General features: G+C 43.2%; 1 protein-coding gene across 43 annotated transcripts in view; it reads left to right on the forward strand.

Annotated features, from left to right (window-relative positions):
• The window catches only part of AMOTL1 (angiomotin like 1), a 183,754-nt gene that overhangs the window by 12,842 nt on the left and 152,850 nt on the right, over positions 1–18,062 (forward strand). For 13 of the 43 annotated variants that reach the window (XM_051820643.3, XM_070076937.2, XM_051820654.3 and 10 more), the window contains 2 exons: positions 5,504–5,687; positions 13,595–13,729. The exons of 5 other annotated variants lie outside the window; for them this stretch is intronic. In XM_051820643.3, the coding sequence (XP_051676603.1) occupies positions 13,645–13,729 (85 nt within the window). In that variant the 5' untranslated portion in view covers positions 5,504–5,687; positions 13,595–13,644. Of the gene's footprint in view, positions 1–4,406; positions 4,697–5,503; positions 5,688–6,303; positions 6,414–13,594; positions 13,730–18,062 lie in introns of those variants that run through there. 25 more of the 43 variants (XM_070076967.2, XM_051820676.3, XM_051820632.3 and 22 more) reach the window with 4 other exon arrangements.

Consider the following 18,062-nt stretch of genomic DNA (forward strand, 5'->3'; position numbering starts at 1 on the left):
TGAACCAGCAGGTAGAAGACCTCTCTCGGTCCCTCCCTCTGTTGCTCTGCTTTTCAAATAAATATTTTTTTCAAATTCATGAAAAATACATATTATGAAAAAATATGAATGTATTGAAAATTTTTACAGCAAATTCTAATTTTCCACAAAATTTTTAAAGTCCTCTCATGTATGTTAAGGGAAAGAAGTCAGTAAGACAAAGAGATATGCACATTCCCAAGTTTATTACAGCATTATTCACAATATTAGTAGAAGAAAAAGTCAAATGAGTTTGTGTATGATCTTTAGAGAATTCATGGGAATGCATATTATGAAAAAACTACAAATGGATTTCCACTTTTTTGTGACAAATAAACTAACCTATTAATTTACCTTTCCACCATTTTTTTAAAGCACTCATGTATGTACAATTGCACATACATAGACAGTTTTTGGAAAGACACACAAAAAATTCTAACAGCTACCACCAGGGAGTAGGATTGATGCAGAAACTTTTGATGTGTGAATCCTTTTACTATAGAGCATTCTTCACGAATTATGTGTTATTTTTTAAGGATTTATTTGTTTGGAAGGCAGAATAACAGAGAAGGAGAGAGAGAGAGAGAGACAGAGAGAGAGAGAGAGAGAGAGAGAGAGAGAGATCTTCCATCCACTGATTGATTCTCCAAATGGCTACAACAGGCTGAAGCCAGGAACTCCATCTTCTTCCCCAACATGGGTGCCAGGGGCCAAAGCACTACAGCCATCACCCACTGCCTTCCCAGGCACATTTTGCAAGAAGCTGGATCAGAAGCAGAGTAGCCAGGACTCGGGCTGGCCCTCTGATATGGGATGCCCTGTTGCAAGCTGTACCCAACCTGCTGTACCACATTGCTGATTCCTTATGTATTCCTTAACAAGTGAAAATGCATTAATTTTATAATGAAAAATAGCATGTGGTTTTCTCTAAAGCTTCAAGCCTGTGTAAAAGCATACCCTGTACATCAGTGTTTCTCAATTGTGGCTCCACATTGGAATTACGTGGGGAGATTTTAAGAGTATGGATGCCAGGGATCTGCCCCAGAGATTCTGATTTCATGGTCTGGGGGAGAGCCCAGGACATCAGCATGTCTTAGAGTTCCCCTGGTGGTTCTGATGTGCAGCCACAGCTGAAAGCCATGGCTGTGGACGATGTGAGGCTTGAAGGGGTCCCCAGAAGGCCCCAGCAGTGATATATTTTCAGAATATAATTGCTTAGGGATGTGATCCAAAACAATCCATCACTCCCCTGTCAGGCTAAGAGTCGGTGTGAGAGTGAGTGCAAACAAGTCCAAAGGGAGACATGGAAAAGAACCTTGCTCACGCTTGTGTAAAACTATCCACTTCTGTGGTAGGCCTTTTAATTGAAAGGTGGACTTACTGAGGCTCCTGTAGCACACAAGGGATTCCTATGAGCTAGTCAGGATCATGAGAAATACAGGCATCTCACAGGAAACCAGGAACAGCCAGAGAGCTCCCCCTCAGGAGCCTGGCCTGTGATTGGTACTAGAAGATTCCAATAGAGCTCTGGCAACCAAAGCTATTTTGAGACCTTCCCATAGGAGGCTTTCAAATTCCTTTCATCTGGAAATGAAATGGCTTTTGGAAGCCTGATCTGGAAAACAGACTGAGGAGAAACTATTCTGACCCACTCACCTCCCCCACCTAAAACCCCTGCTGGAGAAATCTAAGGAGTGGATGGGAAGCCAGTATCTGTAGCTCTCCCTCTCTGCTTTCTTTTGTGTGTGTCTTCTCCCCTTGCTGCCTAGTTCTGCCTCAATATTCCTGACAAAGGACCTGACTGGCCTAGGCAGTTCACAATGGTCTGTCCCTGACTGAGGGAGATTACCCATACACAGGACTACACAGATGGATGGAACAGTTCATGGGGTCATGTGCCTACCGTGGTCACCCAGGCCATGAGGGATGGAAGGCGGAAATGGTGCATAAACCTGACTTGGGACTGAAAGGAGAGGGTGTGGGTAAGGCAGTTTATCTTAAAATGGAAGAGTGGATAGAACATGTGTCACCATTAACCTGTACAGACCAAGGACTAAAATAGCTCACAGTGAATTTTTAACTGGAGGGTGAGTTTCAACGGGGCCATGACACTCCCTAAATTCAGGTAGAGATAAGAAGAAAGCTTTCTGGAATATGTAGAAGTCTCTGTTCCCTGAACATATCCAAAGATATTTTCTGACTGTAAGAATACAGATTTTTAAAAAATTTTAACAACTTAGGAGTTCAGAAGAATGAACTTGGCATTGAATCTGTGCCACATGTAGCCAGAGAGCGCTTGAAATGTGGCTTGTCTAAATTGCTGGATGCTACAAGTGAAAGTGCACATTGAATTTCAAAACATTGATATGAAAAAAATGCAGCACCTGCATTAACCATTTTTACATACATTACATGTTGATATAGTATTTTGAGTAAATTTAATGAAATATATGATTAAAATCAGCTTCACTTGTAATTTTTTAAAAAGTAGTTATTTGAAAGTCAGAGTTACAGAGAAAGGGGTGAGAAAGAGAAAAAGAGAGAGAGAGATCTTTCATTAGTTGGTTCACTCCCCAAATGGCTGCAGTGGCCAGGGCTTGGCCAGGCTGAAGCCAGGAGACAGATTCTTCCAGGTCTTCCATGCGTGTAGTGGAACAGCTGGGACTCCAACTGGTACCCATATGGGATGCCAGTGCTGCAGATGGCAGCTTAACTCACTGTGCCACAGCGTCAGCCCCAATACTTTTTTTTAAACATATGTTGTTAAGGACTAAATGTTTGTGTCTCCCCAAATTCATACATTGAAGTCCTGCCTTTCAAGGCCCTGGTATTTGATGGTGAGACCTCTAGGAAGTAATCAGATTCAGTGAGGTCATGATGTGGCTGATGTCCTGATAAGATGAAGAGAGAACATAGTTCTCACTCTACCACCGTGTAAAGACACGAGGAGAAGGTAACTGTCAGTACTCCATGAAAAGAGCCCCACTGGGGAATAGAATTGGCTGGCACCTTGATCTAGGATTTCCCAACCTCTAGAATTGTGAGAAATAAATATCTGTTTTTTAAGCTACCCAGTCTGTGGTGTGGTTATAGTAATCTGAGCCTGCTAAGACACGTGGTATTAGAAAATTTTAAATTATATATGTGGTTCACATTATCTTTCTGGGGATAATACTGCACTGGATGGTGACTATGATGTTTTTCCCTGCTCAGGTATTGCTGTAAAGATCTGTGTATGCACAGCAATCGTATTCTGTGGGAGTGCACATTACTTCCTATTCCTGGTTCATAATCAGAGCTCTGAAATTCATCTTATTCTGGATCTTTGTCTCTTTGCCTCATGGACTTCAGCCCAATTCCTTTAGTCAGATAGCACCACTTATCCCTCTTCTGTGGTTTCCCAGCATCCACATCTAGTCGGTATTGTTTATGGCTGTATCTCAGCAAGTCCTTAAAGGACCTTCCTCTGTTTCTTCACTTCTGCCAGTCTCTCCTGATTAGTTTTCTCTCTCCCTTTTAGAACTGGAACACAGCAATGGCTTCACTTTTGCCCTCTTACCTACTTTGTACACATGTCTTTTCCAGGAGAAACGTGCTCCAGGTGGAAACTCTTCCTTTGATATAAATGACTGCTTCTTAAAACCTCCCCATAGTTCATTCTGTTTCCACATAGAATGAAGTTTGCAGATGTGACTAAGTCACTTCCAGAAGTTCATCTGCTTTAAGTATTAATGATGATGATTATAAAAACCATGAATGTTGTCATTATTGAGTTTTTATTACTGAAATGAACTCTACTAAGCATATTAAAGACATTTCTCATTTAATTCCTGCAACAACCCAACAAAGCATGTACTATGATTCCCTATTACAGATGAGAAAAACTAGGCTCAGTGGTGTTATATACCTTGCTCATTAATCACTGCTAGTGAGTGCTAGATCTGGGATTAAAGTCTTATTCTTGCCCATTATGGTTTTGCTGCCTTCCAGAGGCTATGTCATCCCATAAGTTGGGCAACCAGTTTGGAATCCAATGTTGTATAGCAAGTGAAGTCTGTCATTAACTTTGCTGTAATGGTGACAGTCTTATGTGTTGGGTACTGCTTCAACAGTTGTCTACTTGACATCTGATTTTCACCAAACCATTTTAAAGATTTACAGTGCCCTATTTCACACACTAGAAAAACTGAGCTCTAGGGAGATGAAATCGTGTTCCAGGGTCACTACATTAAAAAAGATACCAAAGCAGATGAGAATCCGGTTCTCTTGAAATATTTATTTCCCTTTTCCTTTGTCCATCCATATGTAGCTGGGCATACACTGCCTGAATGGTAGATTTGGCTGACAACTCTTGTCTGGGGTGCTGATTTAACCCTGTATTGTGTGAGTTTGCAGATCTAGACTCACTTGTCTTCATCCGATAAGCATTACCTGAGCTCAAGCCTGGCCAGACCTTGTGCTATCAATGGGAATGAAAAGGTGGATAAGATGTGGCTTTGTCTTGAGATGCCTTCCAAGGGGGAGACAAACATTCTGTAAAGAGAGTATTATCCTCCAGTGGAAGTGAATTGTCTGGATGGAATAGAAAGCATTCTGAGGGGCATGAAGAGGAAGGAAGGAAGTCTGCTTGGGAAGATCGCATGTTTCTGATTTTGGTCTCAATGGACTGACTTTAGAGGTGAGAATCCTGTCACTGAGAATTCTGATATGGACCTCATAATTTTTAACTTCATTAGGTTTCTTAAAAATGTGCTTGTTCCACAGTTCCTTAGAGAGTAGCAGCTTAAATTATTTATTAGAATACTTAAAATATTAACATCAATAAATTCTACAGTAGCTTCATAAATACTCTGCCTAGTTGAATAAGCCAATTTGAAATAATGATTTTGAAGTCACTCAAAGTTTCCAGTTCTACAGAGCTGGTGAGGATTCCTGGAAACAAAAAAGAAGCCCAGGATAACAATCTCAACTCTCTCGACATCAGCCATTTCAATCAGAGAAGGACTCTATTCTAGCAAATTGTACTCTTCTATTCACACAAAGAAGTGTCTTTTTTCTCATAGTGGGTATGTAAAGTGTTCTTTCTTCCAAACAAGTTTTTGGATTCTTGGAAGTGCCACTGAGTTTTTTCATTTGAATAGTAAGAGCCCAAGTGGATACTGTAATATGTTTGGACTATTTGGAACAAGAAGGAGAAGAGCCTCCCAAACTAAAAAATTGAAATGAATCAGAGCCAAACTCTTGAAAGAAGCCCAGGAGGAGACTTCCCTCCAGTTACTATGGTCCACAAGGTCACCTACGATTGTGTTTTTTTTTTTTTTTTTTTTTGGGTAGCTGGAATCCGGCTACACTTGCACCTGGATAATGGTGATCTTAGCAAGGTATCTCTGGTTGAGAAGATCACAAGATAATGTCTTGTGGTTCACTGAGTTGTTTGGTTTGTCTTCCGGGTGTGACCAGATAAACTTCTACCCTCTACTTGTAGCCGAGGTGGAATGTTCCTTCTGGTTTCTGACTCACTGAAGAAGATAGAGGAACAAGGCTTGGAGAGCATCAGAACTGAGGTCCAATCCACTTCTCCGTGGAAGAGTATCTGCCTCATGTAGCTTTGAAGGACACACCAAAGAGGAGAGAGTCCTGGAACAGCTCCATGGCACTGAAGATTGTTGGTGAATATTGATATTTTGTTGGGAATCTAAGTGAATTGCTTGACAAAGGTATTCACAGATGTAATGGGCTACCTGGGGAGGAAGTAAGCTCCTTCTCACTGGTGGCATTTAAGTACAGGTGGGAAAAGCAAACACTGGGGAGTCATGCATACCATAAGAGTTGAACTGAAGTTTCTAAGATTCTGTTATTTGCAGATGTCTGGCTTACTCTACGCTTGTCCTTAGTACAAAATTCTGTAATGAAATGTCAATATATGTCTCCCCCACAAGTCTGAAAACACTTTGAAGGAAGACAGTATCCTTTTACATCTCAAATTTTTGGTACAATGGCCAGTACTTACCAAATGAGTGAATTAGATTATTTTATATCTATCTGTGTATATAACATGATACATATAAATCTTTATTGATAGTTTATCACAAGTAGATTTCCTACTGTGATTTTGTTCATATTCCTTAGAATCAGGTATTGCTTAAATGGTTGAGTGATAGAATATGCAACCTAATTCCCCAAATATGGAAATTTTAGTTAATGTATACCTTCTGTGAAGTCATATAGTAGCAGTTAAGGCAGAATCAAAGTATGAGCAGGATTCTTTTGAATTTGTTTTCCCAGATCAAGTCGCCAATGTCAGAAATGGTCTGGAAGTGTGGTTAAAGGCCCAGAATTGACTTAGTAGTCAATTAGGTGGATGGATGTCATCCCAACCTTGGTGAAGGAGGCAGGTGTGTGAGGGATTCTAGAGGTTCTAGTGGCATGCTGGGCAGAAGGGCTGGTATGAAAACTGAAGTGGGAGTGTTGGTGGGATGTCTCAGCAGGTTAGATTGGATAAAGATGGCACAATGGGGCCTGGAAACATAGGCAGATAGGGTGGGGTATTCCAGTGGAGAAATTTCCAAAGAAGCAGAGATGGTGAGGTTGCAAACAGAACATTCTTCAAAAGAACATGTTAAGCTAAGAAATGCTTGTTCTGGGGCCGGTGCTGTGATGCAGCAGGTTAACACCCTGGCCTGAAGCGCAGGCATCCCATATGGGTGCCGGTTCAAGGCCCAGCTGCTCCACTTCCAATCCAGCTCTCTGCTATGGCTTGGGGAAGCAGTAGAAAATGATCCAAGTCCTTGGGCCCCTGCACCCAAGTGGGAGACCCAGAAGAAGCACCTGGCTTCTGGCTTTGGATTGGGGCAGCTCCGGCCATTGTGGCCAATTGGGGAGTGAACCATCGGATAGAAGACTCTCTCTCTCTCTCTCTCTCTCTCTGCCTCTCCTCTCTCTGTGTAACTATGACTTGCAAATGAATAAATAAATAGGAAATTCTTGTTCTAAACACCATGAGGCATTCATTCCTACGTTCATTCATTTACTGGTCTCTATGTTGAATACTTACCTTTGTAGCAACCACCATGCAAATGCTAGGAATACAAATATACATAGGGTAGAATCTCTGCTCTCAAGTACTTAAACTAGAACAGAACTCCACAGGCATTACCAGAAAATGCATTGTTACATTGTGTAACAAGGGAGGCATGGGCAGCCTGAGGTGCCTCTGGGGACATATAACCAAGTCTAAGAAGAGATGTGAAGGGTAAGTTGTAGTTATCAAGGTGAAGAGGGGCAGAAAAAACAGCCTCCCTAAAGCTCTAGGGATGGCTGAATATACAAAACAAAAACAAAAACAGGGAAGCCCACTTAGAGATTGCAAATATCATATAAGAGTTGGGCCTTGTATGTCATGTTAAGTAGTCCAGACTTTATCTTAGGACTAGTGAATCAATGGAGTGTTTTAACCAGGGAATGGCATGATCATATTTGTGATTTAAAAAATGCTACTACAACTAAAATGCAGGAAATGAATTGGGGGAAAGACCAGGTACCTACTGAAGTTGGTGCAGTATCTCGATGAGAAAGGACGGTGGCTCAACCAAGCCTGAGGCAATGGAAACAGAAGCAAATGGACTCTTGAGGCATTTGAAAGTTGGAATGAAACAAAACCTGGTGATTGAGTGAATGTGAAATGTAATCAATTAATCAAGGATTCTAGATTTCTGGATGGCTTGCTCTAGAGGCAGACCTGCAAGAGAGGAAGATGTGTTCATTTCAGGAGAGTGTTGGTTGTGGAGGAGTCAGAGTTAAGTCCTCTTATGTCCAAAGATCCATTATGCTGGCTCACACCACTCTATCAGGGTACACAGGTACCGTTTGGGAGCTTAATGTGATCTAGTACCTGCTTAGTGTCCTCACTCACACTGGTCATTATCAATTATTCATCCATTCAATCAATTGTGTATTCACAATATCCTAATATTCCATAGACTTCAGTGTCCATCTATGCAGATAGCCTACTTCTAAAAAAGTGATTCTCAAAAATCAGAATTACAATTCTAAATTTTTGATAGTTTTTCACTCTAAGCCAGTCCCAAAGGGACAAATATCATATGTTCTCCCTGATTGGTGACAATTAACTGAGCACCTAAAAGGAAACCTGCAGAAGTGAAATGGACACTATGAGAAACAATGACTTGATCACCCTGACTGTCGAGGAACAACTTATATTTTATTCCTTTTAGTATTTTTTTTGTTCTACTTAATACCATTGGTTGAACTCTTTAACACACAATTATTCTTAGGTGTTTAAATTTAACTGAAAAGTGATCCCTGTTAAATATAAGAGTGGGAATAAGAGAGGGAGGAGATGTACAGTTTGGCACATGCTCAATTGGACCTACTCCTAATCGTAGAGCTAGAAATGTGCCAGGGGTTTCCAAATAAATCCCATCAAGGTGGCATGTACCAATGCCATTTTACTAGTCAAAGTGATCAGTTTCAGTTCATAATTGATCATAATGATAGGACTAAAAGTCAAAGGGATCACATAAACAAGACTAGTGTCTGCTAATAATAACTGATAGAATTAAAAAGGAGAGAACAATCCAACATGGGAAGCGGGATACACAGCAGACTCATAGAAAGGCAGATGCCCTAAACAGTACTCTGGCCTCAGAATCAGCCCTTAAGGCATTCAGATCCAGCTAAAAAGTCCATGAGAATTTTTTCAGGCATGGAAAGCCAAGACACTGTGGCAAAAAATAAATAAATAAATAAATAAATAAATAAATTACTTAAATGAAAGACCTCTGTGAGATCCCAGCAGAAAGAATGGGCCATCAAAGAAGAAGGTACCTTTCTCTGAAGGGAGGAGAGAACTTCCACTTTTTTTTTTTAATTTAATGAATGCATTTTTACACACAACATATAGAGAACTTTCACTTTGATTATGGCCTTGTCTAAATAAGTTCAGAGTTTGTGAACTCAAGAGGCTTCCATAGCCTTGGCAGCTCATGACAAGAGCCTCGGGTGATTACTGACATCATAAATAAGAGTGTCAATTATTAAATCAACAACGGGAGTCACTGTATACTTGCTACCCATGTAGGATCTTTGTCCTTAATGTGTGGTACTATGCAAATTAACAGTAAAACTACTACTCAAACAGTACTTTATACTTTATGTGTCTGTGTGGGTGCAATCTGTTGAAATCTTTACTTAGTATATACCAAGTTGATGTTCTTTAGATAAAGATAATTGAATATGAATCTTGATGAAGAATAGGATGGGAAAGAGAGTGGGAGATGGGATACTTGCAGGTGAGAGGGAGGTTATGGGAGGAAAAACTGCTATAATCCAAAAGTTGTACTTTTGAAATTTATATTTTTCAAATAAAAGTTTAAAAAAAGTTTTTCACTCTGCTTCAACTTATCATGCCTATTATTGTTTGAATTGTCACATACTGCATTGGAGGAAAGTATTTGCTCAGTTCCTATTTCTGTAGTTGTATTATCCTTTTCATTAAATTCCCATGGCATTTTAGTTTCTTCTTCATGGACTTAGTCTTTGATAGAGTTTTGAAAACCCTGAATAAGTTGTTGTGTATGGCCAGAGGCCCGGAAACTATCTCCTAAGCTCCTGAGTTTCATGAACAGCATTGGGCCTTCTTGTGACTCAAGGGATGGTGTAGGAGTTTCAATAACAGATGTGCTTGTGTTTGATGTAATTTCATTTCACATTTGGTACTTGGTTTTTTTAAGCTGAGGTGTAAAATTCAAGCATCAGAGAAAACAGCAGGGTTCTCAGTTGAAGCTAATAAAACACTCAACATGAACCTATGTAGTTCAGATTAATAAAATAAGATGGATGTTGTGAGTCTAACTCCACATATCCAGAAGATATCATCTTGCAAAATCTCTTTCCTGGGTTCCAAGGGCTGACTCAGCCATTGGGTCAAGAGGGGGGAACCTACTTTCAAAGCCACTTGCTGGTTAATCAGTAAAACCTATTTTTGTCACACAAGGCTAACAATTTCTCAAGGATACTGCAAGAATTAATGAAGTGATTTTAAATCACCAGTTTGTTGTAAATAAATTTTTGCTTTTTAGGGATGTAGCATTATTGTGATTATGTTATTTCATATAATCACTGAAGATAAAAAATGTTGGATATTCAGTTCAGTTGATTAAATGATGACACCGGTGTGATCATGACTCAGGATTGAATTTATACCCCAGATCTTAGTTTTACAGAGGACTTGCTTTTTCCTTCCCCAGTGGTACATCTATCCCAAAATCAGTCACACCCCAAATGCCAAGTCTGAGGAGTCCATTAGCTAGTGGAGATAGAATGCAGTTTCTTCATTCTACTGACGGGTGGATGGGGAACCTTTGTATCTAAAAGCAATAGATGATAGGCTGCACATACTGGAAATGTGAACAGGTCTTTGACATCATCCAGTAATTCTTTCATATTAAGCCTGAAGAAAGTAAGCGGTTTTGGGGTCAGTGATGTGGTGCAGTGAGTTAAGCTGCTGCTTGCAATGCTGGTATCCTATATCACATTGAGTAGTTCCAACAAATCCACTTCTCTTGATCCAGCTTCCTGCCAATGCACCTGGGAAGGCAGGACAAAATGGTCCAAGTATTGGGGCCCCTGTCACCCATGTGGGAGAGCAGGATGGATTTCTTGGTTCCTGGTTTTTGCCAGGCCCAGACCCAGCCATTGATGCCATCCTGCAGTTCATTCCCCAAATGCTTGCAACAGCCAGGTTGGGCCAGGGCAAAGCCAGGAGCCCAGAACTCAGTCTGAGTTTCCTACATGGTTGGCAGGGATCCAAACATGCAGGGCATCACCTGATGCCATCCAAGGTGCACATTAGTAGGAAGCTGGAATTGGAAACAGAGCCAGGACTGGAACCAAAGCACTTTAATTTAACTTTGGCGTACCAAGTGGCATTTTTGTGAAAGGCAGAGTGACAGAGAGAGAGAGAGAGAGAGAGAGAGAGAGAGATATCTTTTATCTAATGGTTTACTCTTCAAATGGCCACAACAGCCAGGGCTGGTTTAGGCTAAACCTAGCTGCCTAGAACTCGTTCACAGTCTCCCAGGGGGGCCATCTTTTTCTGCTTTCCCAGGCAACTTAGCAGAAAGCTGGATAGGAAAAAGAGTAGCCAGGACTCAAAATGGTACTCCCATAAGGGATGACACAGCATCGCAAACAGCATCTTAACTAGCTGTGCCACAATGCTGTCTCCCCACCCTCCACTCCATAAACCTGTACCTGGATTTAAGTCCAGTGTTCTCCTTATTGTATTGTGCTGTATTTACTCTGGTTTAGAATTTCTACACTTTTTGGGTGCTTGGATTGAATACAAATCCCTAGTGAGCCAGTACTCTATAAAGTGCACTGCAATCTTTGATATCTCTTAGTATTTTATTAGAGATGGTTGTTTGGTCCAACTCCCATGAGCACCACACTTTTCTAGGCAGATAGCCATAGAACAGCAAGTCAATCTGTCATGTGTGTAGTCCAACAGGCCAGACAGGAACCTGCAGAGGCCCCTTTGAACAGCATCCTAGAGACCAAATCAATCCAGCTGGTCTGATTACAGCAAACAATAACTGATGCCCATGCCAATTAGGCTGATGGTTCTTCTGCCATGGTGGCTGTGCCACTTGCTGCATTCCTAGATGTAGTGAATCAGCCACGCTCAGTTGTTTGGCCTCTTTAGTTTGAGGACCTGCTAAATGCAGAGCATTATGAAGATCTCTTTGTTATATGGGCAAACATTTAGCTGTGAGTTGTAGTTTTCCCAGACACAGTTTGTATATAACACAGGGATTCCTTACATTGGCCTTCTCAGAGGCAGTGGTTGGGGAGAGATGAACTTTTTGTGAAAATTAGGAGCCCTCATGACATATGCTTTTTTTTTTTTTTTTGACAGGCAGGGTTAGACAGTGTGAGAGAGAGAGAGAGAGACAGAGAGAAAGGTCTTTCCTTCCGTTGGTTCACCCCCAAAATGGCTGCTGCGGCCAGCGTGCTGCACCGATCCAAAGCCAGGAGCCAGGTGCTTCCTCCTGGTCTCCCACACAGGTGCAGGGCCCAAGGACCTGGGCCATCCTTCACTACCTTCCTGGACCACAGCAGAGAGCTGGACTGGAAGAGGAGCAACCGGGACAGAATCTGGCGCCCCAACTGGGACTAGAACCTGGGGTGCCAGCGCCGCAGGCGGAGGATTAGCCTAGTGAGCCACGGCGCCAGCGATATATGCTTTTCTAAGCACAGATTGCAAGAATTCTTTGAAAATTGATCCCTGTGGTCCCTCTTGGCTCTGAGATTTCCTATTAAAATAGTATTTATTGGATATTTTTTAGATTATAAAAGCAATACACATTCATTGTAGAAATTACAGAAAATTGCAAAGAAACTAAAAAGTAGTGATAATTCCAACACAATATTATCTAATTTCAATTTTGTAGTTCAAAAATTTTGCAGTCATTTAAAAAAAAGATTTATTTATATTTGAAAGGCAGAGTTACAGAGCAGGGAGGGAGAAAGAGAGGGAGAGGGGAGAAAGGGGGGTGGTATCGTCCATCCATTGGTTCACACTTCAAATGGCTGCAACTGCTGGGGCTGGACCAGACTGAAGCCAGGAGCCTAGAACTCCATCCAGGTCTCCCACATGTATGCAGAGGCCCAAGGACTTATGCCATCTTCCACTGCTTTCCTAGGTAGATTAGCAGGGAGCTGAATCAGAAGTGGAGCAACTGGAACTTGAACTGGCACCCATATGGGATGCCAGCATCACAGGCAGATGTTCAACTTATTGGGCCATAATGCAACCCCAAAATTTCACCATCCATTGGCACATGTAAGAGTATATATACCTCTTTTCTTTTTTTTTTTTTTTCTTTTTTTTTTTGACAGGCAGAGTGGACAGTGAGAGAGAGAGACAGAGAGAGAAAGGTCTTCCTTTGCCGCTGGTTCACCCTCCAATGGCCGCCGCTGCAGCCGGCGCACCGCGCTGATCCTGGCAGGAGCCAGGAGCCAGGTGCTTTTCCTGGTCTCCCATGGGGTGCAGGGCCCAAGCACCTGGGCCATCCTCCACTGCACTCCCTGGCCACAGCAGAGGGCTGGCCTGGAAGAGGGGCAACCGGGACAGAATCCGGCGCCCCAACCGGGACTAGAACCCGGTGTGCCGGCGCCGCAAGGTGGAGGATTAGCCTATTGAGCCACGGCGCCGGCTCTACCTCTTTTCTTTTTAAACAGAATTGAGTGCCCCTGTATCCTGTCCTGAAATTCCAGGACTCTGTACAAGATACAGAACTGAGCAATATCTTCCTTGCCTAGAGCCTGGCACATGACAGTTCTTCCAGAAGCATTTGTTAACTGAATGGAGGGAGAAGCCTGTTTGTGAGCTTGAGCATCACACTCGGGCTATGCTGAAATCTTGACAACAAAATTTGCATGCCAAAGGAGGATAATGAACCAGAAAGCTTTTTCTCTGCCAGAAAGCTTGCTTTCCCCAAGAGAGCATCAACAGTAACCCCTCTTCCTTGTTTGTGCTCGTTATATATTTCAGGAGATTCTATTTGATCTGAGAGCTGCACATATAAAGGGCTTGCTGGAAGCATGGACCTCAGTGAGAAATGGCCTTTGGAGGAAGGAAGCTGGTTGTCCCATGCTGGAATTCATCATTTTCCCAACACCAGAGGGGGTACGGCTTCTTTGATGTCCCTGATACATGTGGTACTCTTCAGCTCCTGCACCTCATTAAGTCAGCCCAGCTGTTTTCAGTACCTGCCCAGTGTGGTTATCTTTTCAAAAGCAACCAGCTGGATGGGAGAGGACATAGACTTTGAAGTCGATAGACCTGGGTTCAGATCCTAAATTTACGACTTATAAGTTATGCAGTCTTGAGAAAATCTATCACTTCCTGGCCTCTGACATGAGAATCAGAAAGCCTACTTCACAGGGTCCTCTTAATAAGGACCATCAGTATCACAAGCTGCCGTTTACGGAGCCTGTGCCCTAGCCATGTGGAAAGTTGGTAAAATATCTTTGAGCACCCAACACTGTGTTCTGTCTTGCTCATGTCCTCTCCTCTCCAGGTGAGGATAAAGCCATTAGTATGAACAAGGTAGGTCAGCTCCCTTTTCCCTTTTTTTTCTTTGTCTAGTCATCTAATGAATGTGATTCAGCATTACATGATAAGGATGCTACTACTTTCCTGTATGCTCCTACACTGGAACATACAAATAGGAACCCATAACCTGACAGAGCTGTGCTCCTTTATCTGATCTAAGTCTCTACCCCCTTCCCCAAAATCTGATAGAGTTACTTTGGTGGTCAGAGCCTTCTGAGGATGGGGATATCAACCACTGCTGAGGTTAATGCACTCTAACATTATGTATTTTGAAATCATTTATTTATTTAACCATTTGATTTGAAAGACAGAAAGTCAAAGAGTGAGACACACAGAGAGGACCCATTCACTAGCCTGCTTCCCAAATGCTCACAAGAGTCAGGGCTGGAGCAGTCCAAAGCAGCAGCCTGAAACTCAATCCACGTCTGCCACATGGGCTTGTAGGACCACAGGGACCCAACTACTTGAGCCATCACCCACTGGCCCTCAGGGTGCAACCAGCTGGAAGCTGGAGTGGCGAGCAGAGCCAGGGCTCATACCCAAGCACTATGGTGTGGGATGCAGATGTCACAAGTGCTGGCTTTACCACTGAATTAAGGATATGCCTCTCATTTATTGGCTGTTTATTCATTCAACAAATACTATTGAACATCTATATTTTGCCAAGTGCTGGGAATACAAGAGATGGAACAAGATGGGCATAGAGATTCCCAGACTACATTCTCCAGCATGGATCCTCTCTAAAATAAGATAACATAGAGACAACAAACACTTAGAGAGTTTCTACATTGCAACAGAGTATATTTTCCAAATAAGAATATCAAACTCAGTGGGAGACTCTCCAAAGAGAAGATTGGGCTCTCTGAAGGAAATCTGAATGCAATTCCACCCATAGCAGTTTGTTCCTGTGGGTCACACTGTCACTCTAGCTGCCTTTTAGAAGATCTTAAATCAATTCCTCCACACAGCCCTAGGAATAAAGGTGAACCCTAGCTCAACACACAACCCTTCCTGGCCCAACCTCTGCCTGCCTATCTGGACTCATTTGCCATTACCAGTCACTAAGAACAACAGCCTTCCTCCTCACTGTATCAACCTCCCTCAAACAAATCATGCTTTCACTGGGCCGGCGTCATGGTTCACTTGGTTAATCCTCCGCCTGAGGCGCTGGCATCCCATAAGGGTGCCAGTTTTAGTCCTGGTTGCTCCTCTTCCAGTCCAGCTCTCTGCTGTGGCCCGGAAGGGCAGTGGAGGATGGCCCAAGTGCCTGAGCCCCTGCACCCGCATGGGAGACCAGGAGGAAGCACCTGGCTCCTGGCTTCGGATCAGTGCAGCGCCGGCTGTAGCGGCCATTTAGGGGATGAACCAACGAAGGAAGACCTTTCTCTCTCTCTCTCTCTCTCTCTCTCTCTCTCTCTCTCACTGTCTATAACTCTACCTGTCCAAAAAAAAAAAAAAAAAAAATCATGCTTTCACACACTCAAGGGACCTGCTGTTACCAGCGGCCTGCTATTCAGCCAGTTCCTATTCATCTTTTTTAATTGTTAGATCATGTGTTTTATAATTTTTCAATATTTTAAAAGATTTATTCATTTATTTGAGAGGTAGAATTACAGACAGAGAGAGGGAGAGACAGAGGCCTTCCAACTGCTGGTTCACCCCCCCAAATGGCTGCAATGGCTGTACCTGAGCCAATTCAAAGCCAGGAGCCAGGAGCTTCTTCTGGGTCTCCCACACAGTTTCTGGGGCCCAAGCACTTGGGCCATCCCCTACTGCTTTCCCCGGCCATAGCAGCGATCTGGATCAGAAGAGGAGCAGCTGGGACACTAACTGGCACCCATAGTGAATGACAGCACCACAGGTGGAGGCTTAGCCTATTACGCCACAGCACTGGCCCTCCCTACTCATCTTTGAAGTACAACTTAAGTCACCTGTTTTGGGACATCTATTCTTGTCATCACCACTTACCCACTGCCATCCTGGTCTGAAGGAGAGCCCCACCTCAGTGCTGTCACAATAAGAGACTCCTGAACTAAACATGTATCACTCTGTATCAGGATGGCCTAAATGCTAAACAGCCAGGGAGCTTCTAGAGGCAGATACCTTGTTTTATTCAACTTTGCATTACTTTCACAGTACCATGGCAAACACCTGATGCATGTTTGGTTGGTTGGCTGGATAGGTGAATGATGGGTAGGGCTAAGTTTTCTGTGTTTTCTTTGCGTTCATTGAGAGCCATTTTGCATGTGTCAACATACCTAGTTGCACAACTGCTTCTGACACCACCACAACACTTCACCATGTTTTTGGCACACCCATAACATTTCATTTAGTGTACCAGGCTTCTTTGCTAAAGCCTGAAGACTGGGAAGAGAAAGAAAGTCAGTTCAGTTTGCCCTCTGGGGTTCGTATTACCTAGGCAATGGAATCATCCATCATAAAATTTTAGAACTGAGACCACTGTGACAAAGGAGTGGCTAGCTCTCTATGGTAGCCAACTCCAAGAATCACCACACCCCTCTGTGAGTTCACTAGGTCATACAGCTACAATCTTCAGGGCAAGCAAGGCTGACCAGCAGGAGAGGGAGCCAGATCTGTGTCCAGTTATGCCCATGGGGGAGGTGCTGATCTTGTGTAGGTGAAGGATGTCTGGGGCTGAGGGAGAAGCTCAGTTCTGGTGAGCAACAGTTACCATGATTGCTGGCCCCAGTTCCGACTATCAGTCTGCAGGGATGCAGGTGTCCAGGACAAGGTAGGGCAGTGTTGTGATAGTTGCATAGTGTAGCATAGTGACAAGGAGGCAATGTTTCTGAATAGGAAAATCCTTGTGGGCAACTGGTATTAGCAATTCAGAAAAGATACAAGTCCTAAGAAGACTGAGTGTGGGATCCAAAATGGGAAGACTTGACGTGGGATGAGGAAACTCACACTCAGAAACAAAGTGTGCTAACCCCATTGTCCTAGAGCCAGGTCAGAATCAGATGAATTACAAAAAAAAAAAAAAATTAATTTAGTAGGTACACGACGTGGCCAGGCATTACACCAAGCCTTTTTTTATGTAGATATAAACTATCTCAAGCAATTCTCACAACAAAGGTGCTTTCATATTATGAAGAAGCTGACCCCAAAGAGGCTGGAAAAGCTTCTTCAAGGTCATTCAGCTCAAACAACAGAGTTGGAGTTTGAACCTAGATCTACCCTGCTCCAGTCCTCGGTCCTCAATTCACTCTCCAACACTCCCTGCTCTGCATTCAGTCTGAGGCTCTGGTAGTTCAGCCACAAACCTACATTCATGATTGATTTCACAGTGAACTAGCTCTGAGCAGGACCAGAAAACAAACAGCGCAATTCCCACATGTGGGTTGTCATTCAAGACCCACCAACGGGACCCTCTACAGCTGCCTTAGCCAAAACAAGGCCTGGCCCACCTGCTTCTAAGCATCTTTCCTCCTCAACCCATTTCTCCATCCCACTCCCCACCCCTGGCTAGGACAAACTGCTCTGTATCTGAGGCCCAGCGTGGGCTAATGGGGCTTTCATTTCAAGTGATGTATCAGGGAAAGTCCTGAAAGTGTCCAGGCCTTGGGGCTTTGACCTTGGCTTCATGCTGTCCTCGGAGAATTGCATTATCTGCCAGGGAGGTTCAGTCATGCTGCTGAGTCATAGGCCTTGAGGCAGATGCACACAACATCTGCCCTGTTATCCCCAGTGCATCTCTGGGCTGAGGGTGGGGCAGCCTGCAGGAAGCCAGCTAGGGAGAACCCAGAGTGTGTGTGTGTGTGGGGGGGTGATAAGGAGTTTCTGAAGGAAAGTCCCTTTGCTACTCCTGCTTCCTACACCCCTGAAAATACCCCGAGGACAGGAGCCAGTGGATTTTTCAAACTCATTTGAAAGATCTGGAGTG

The sequence above is a fragment of the Oryctolagus cuniculus genome, chromosome 1, assembly GCF_051225735.1.
Source record: "Oryctolagus cuniculus isolate XC-2025 breed Fujian yellow rabbit chromosome 1, ASM5122573v1, whole genome shotgun sequence".
Taxonomy (NCBI): domain Eukaryota; kingdom Metazoa; phylum Chordata; class Mammalia; order Lagomorpha; family Leporidae; genus Oryctolagus; species Oryctolagus cuniculus.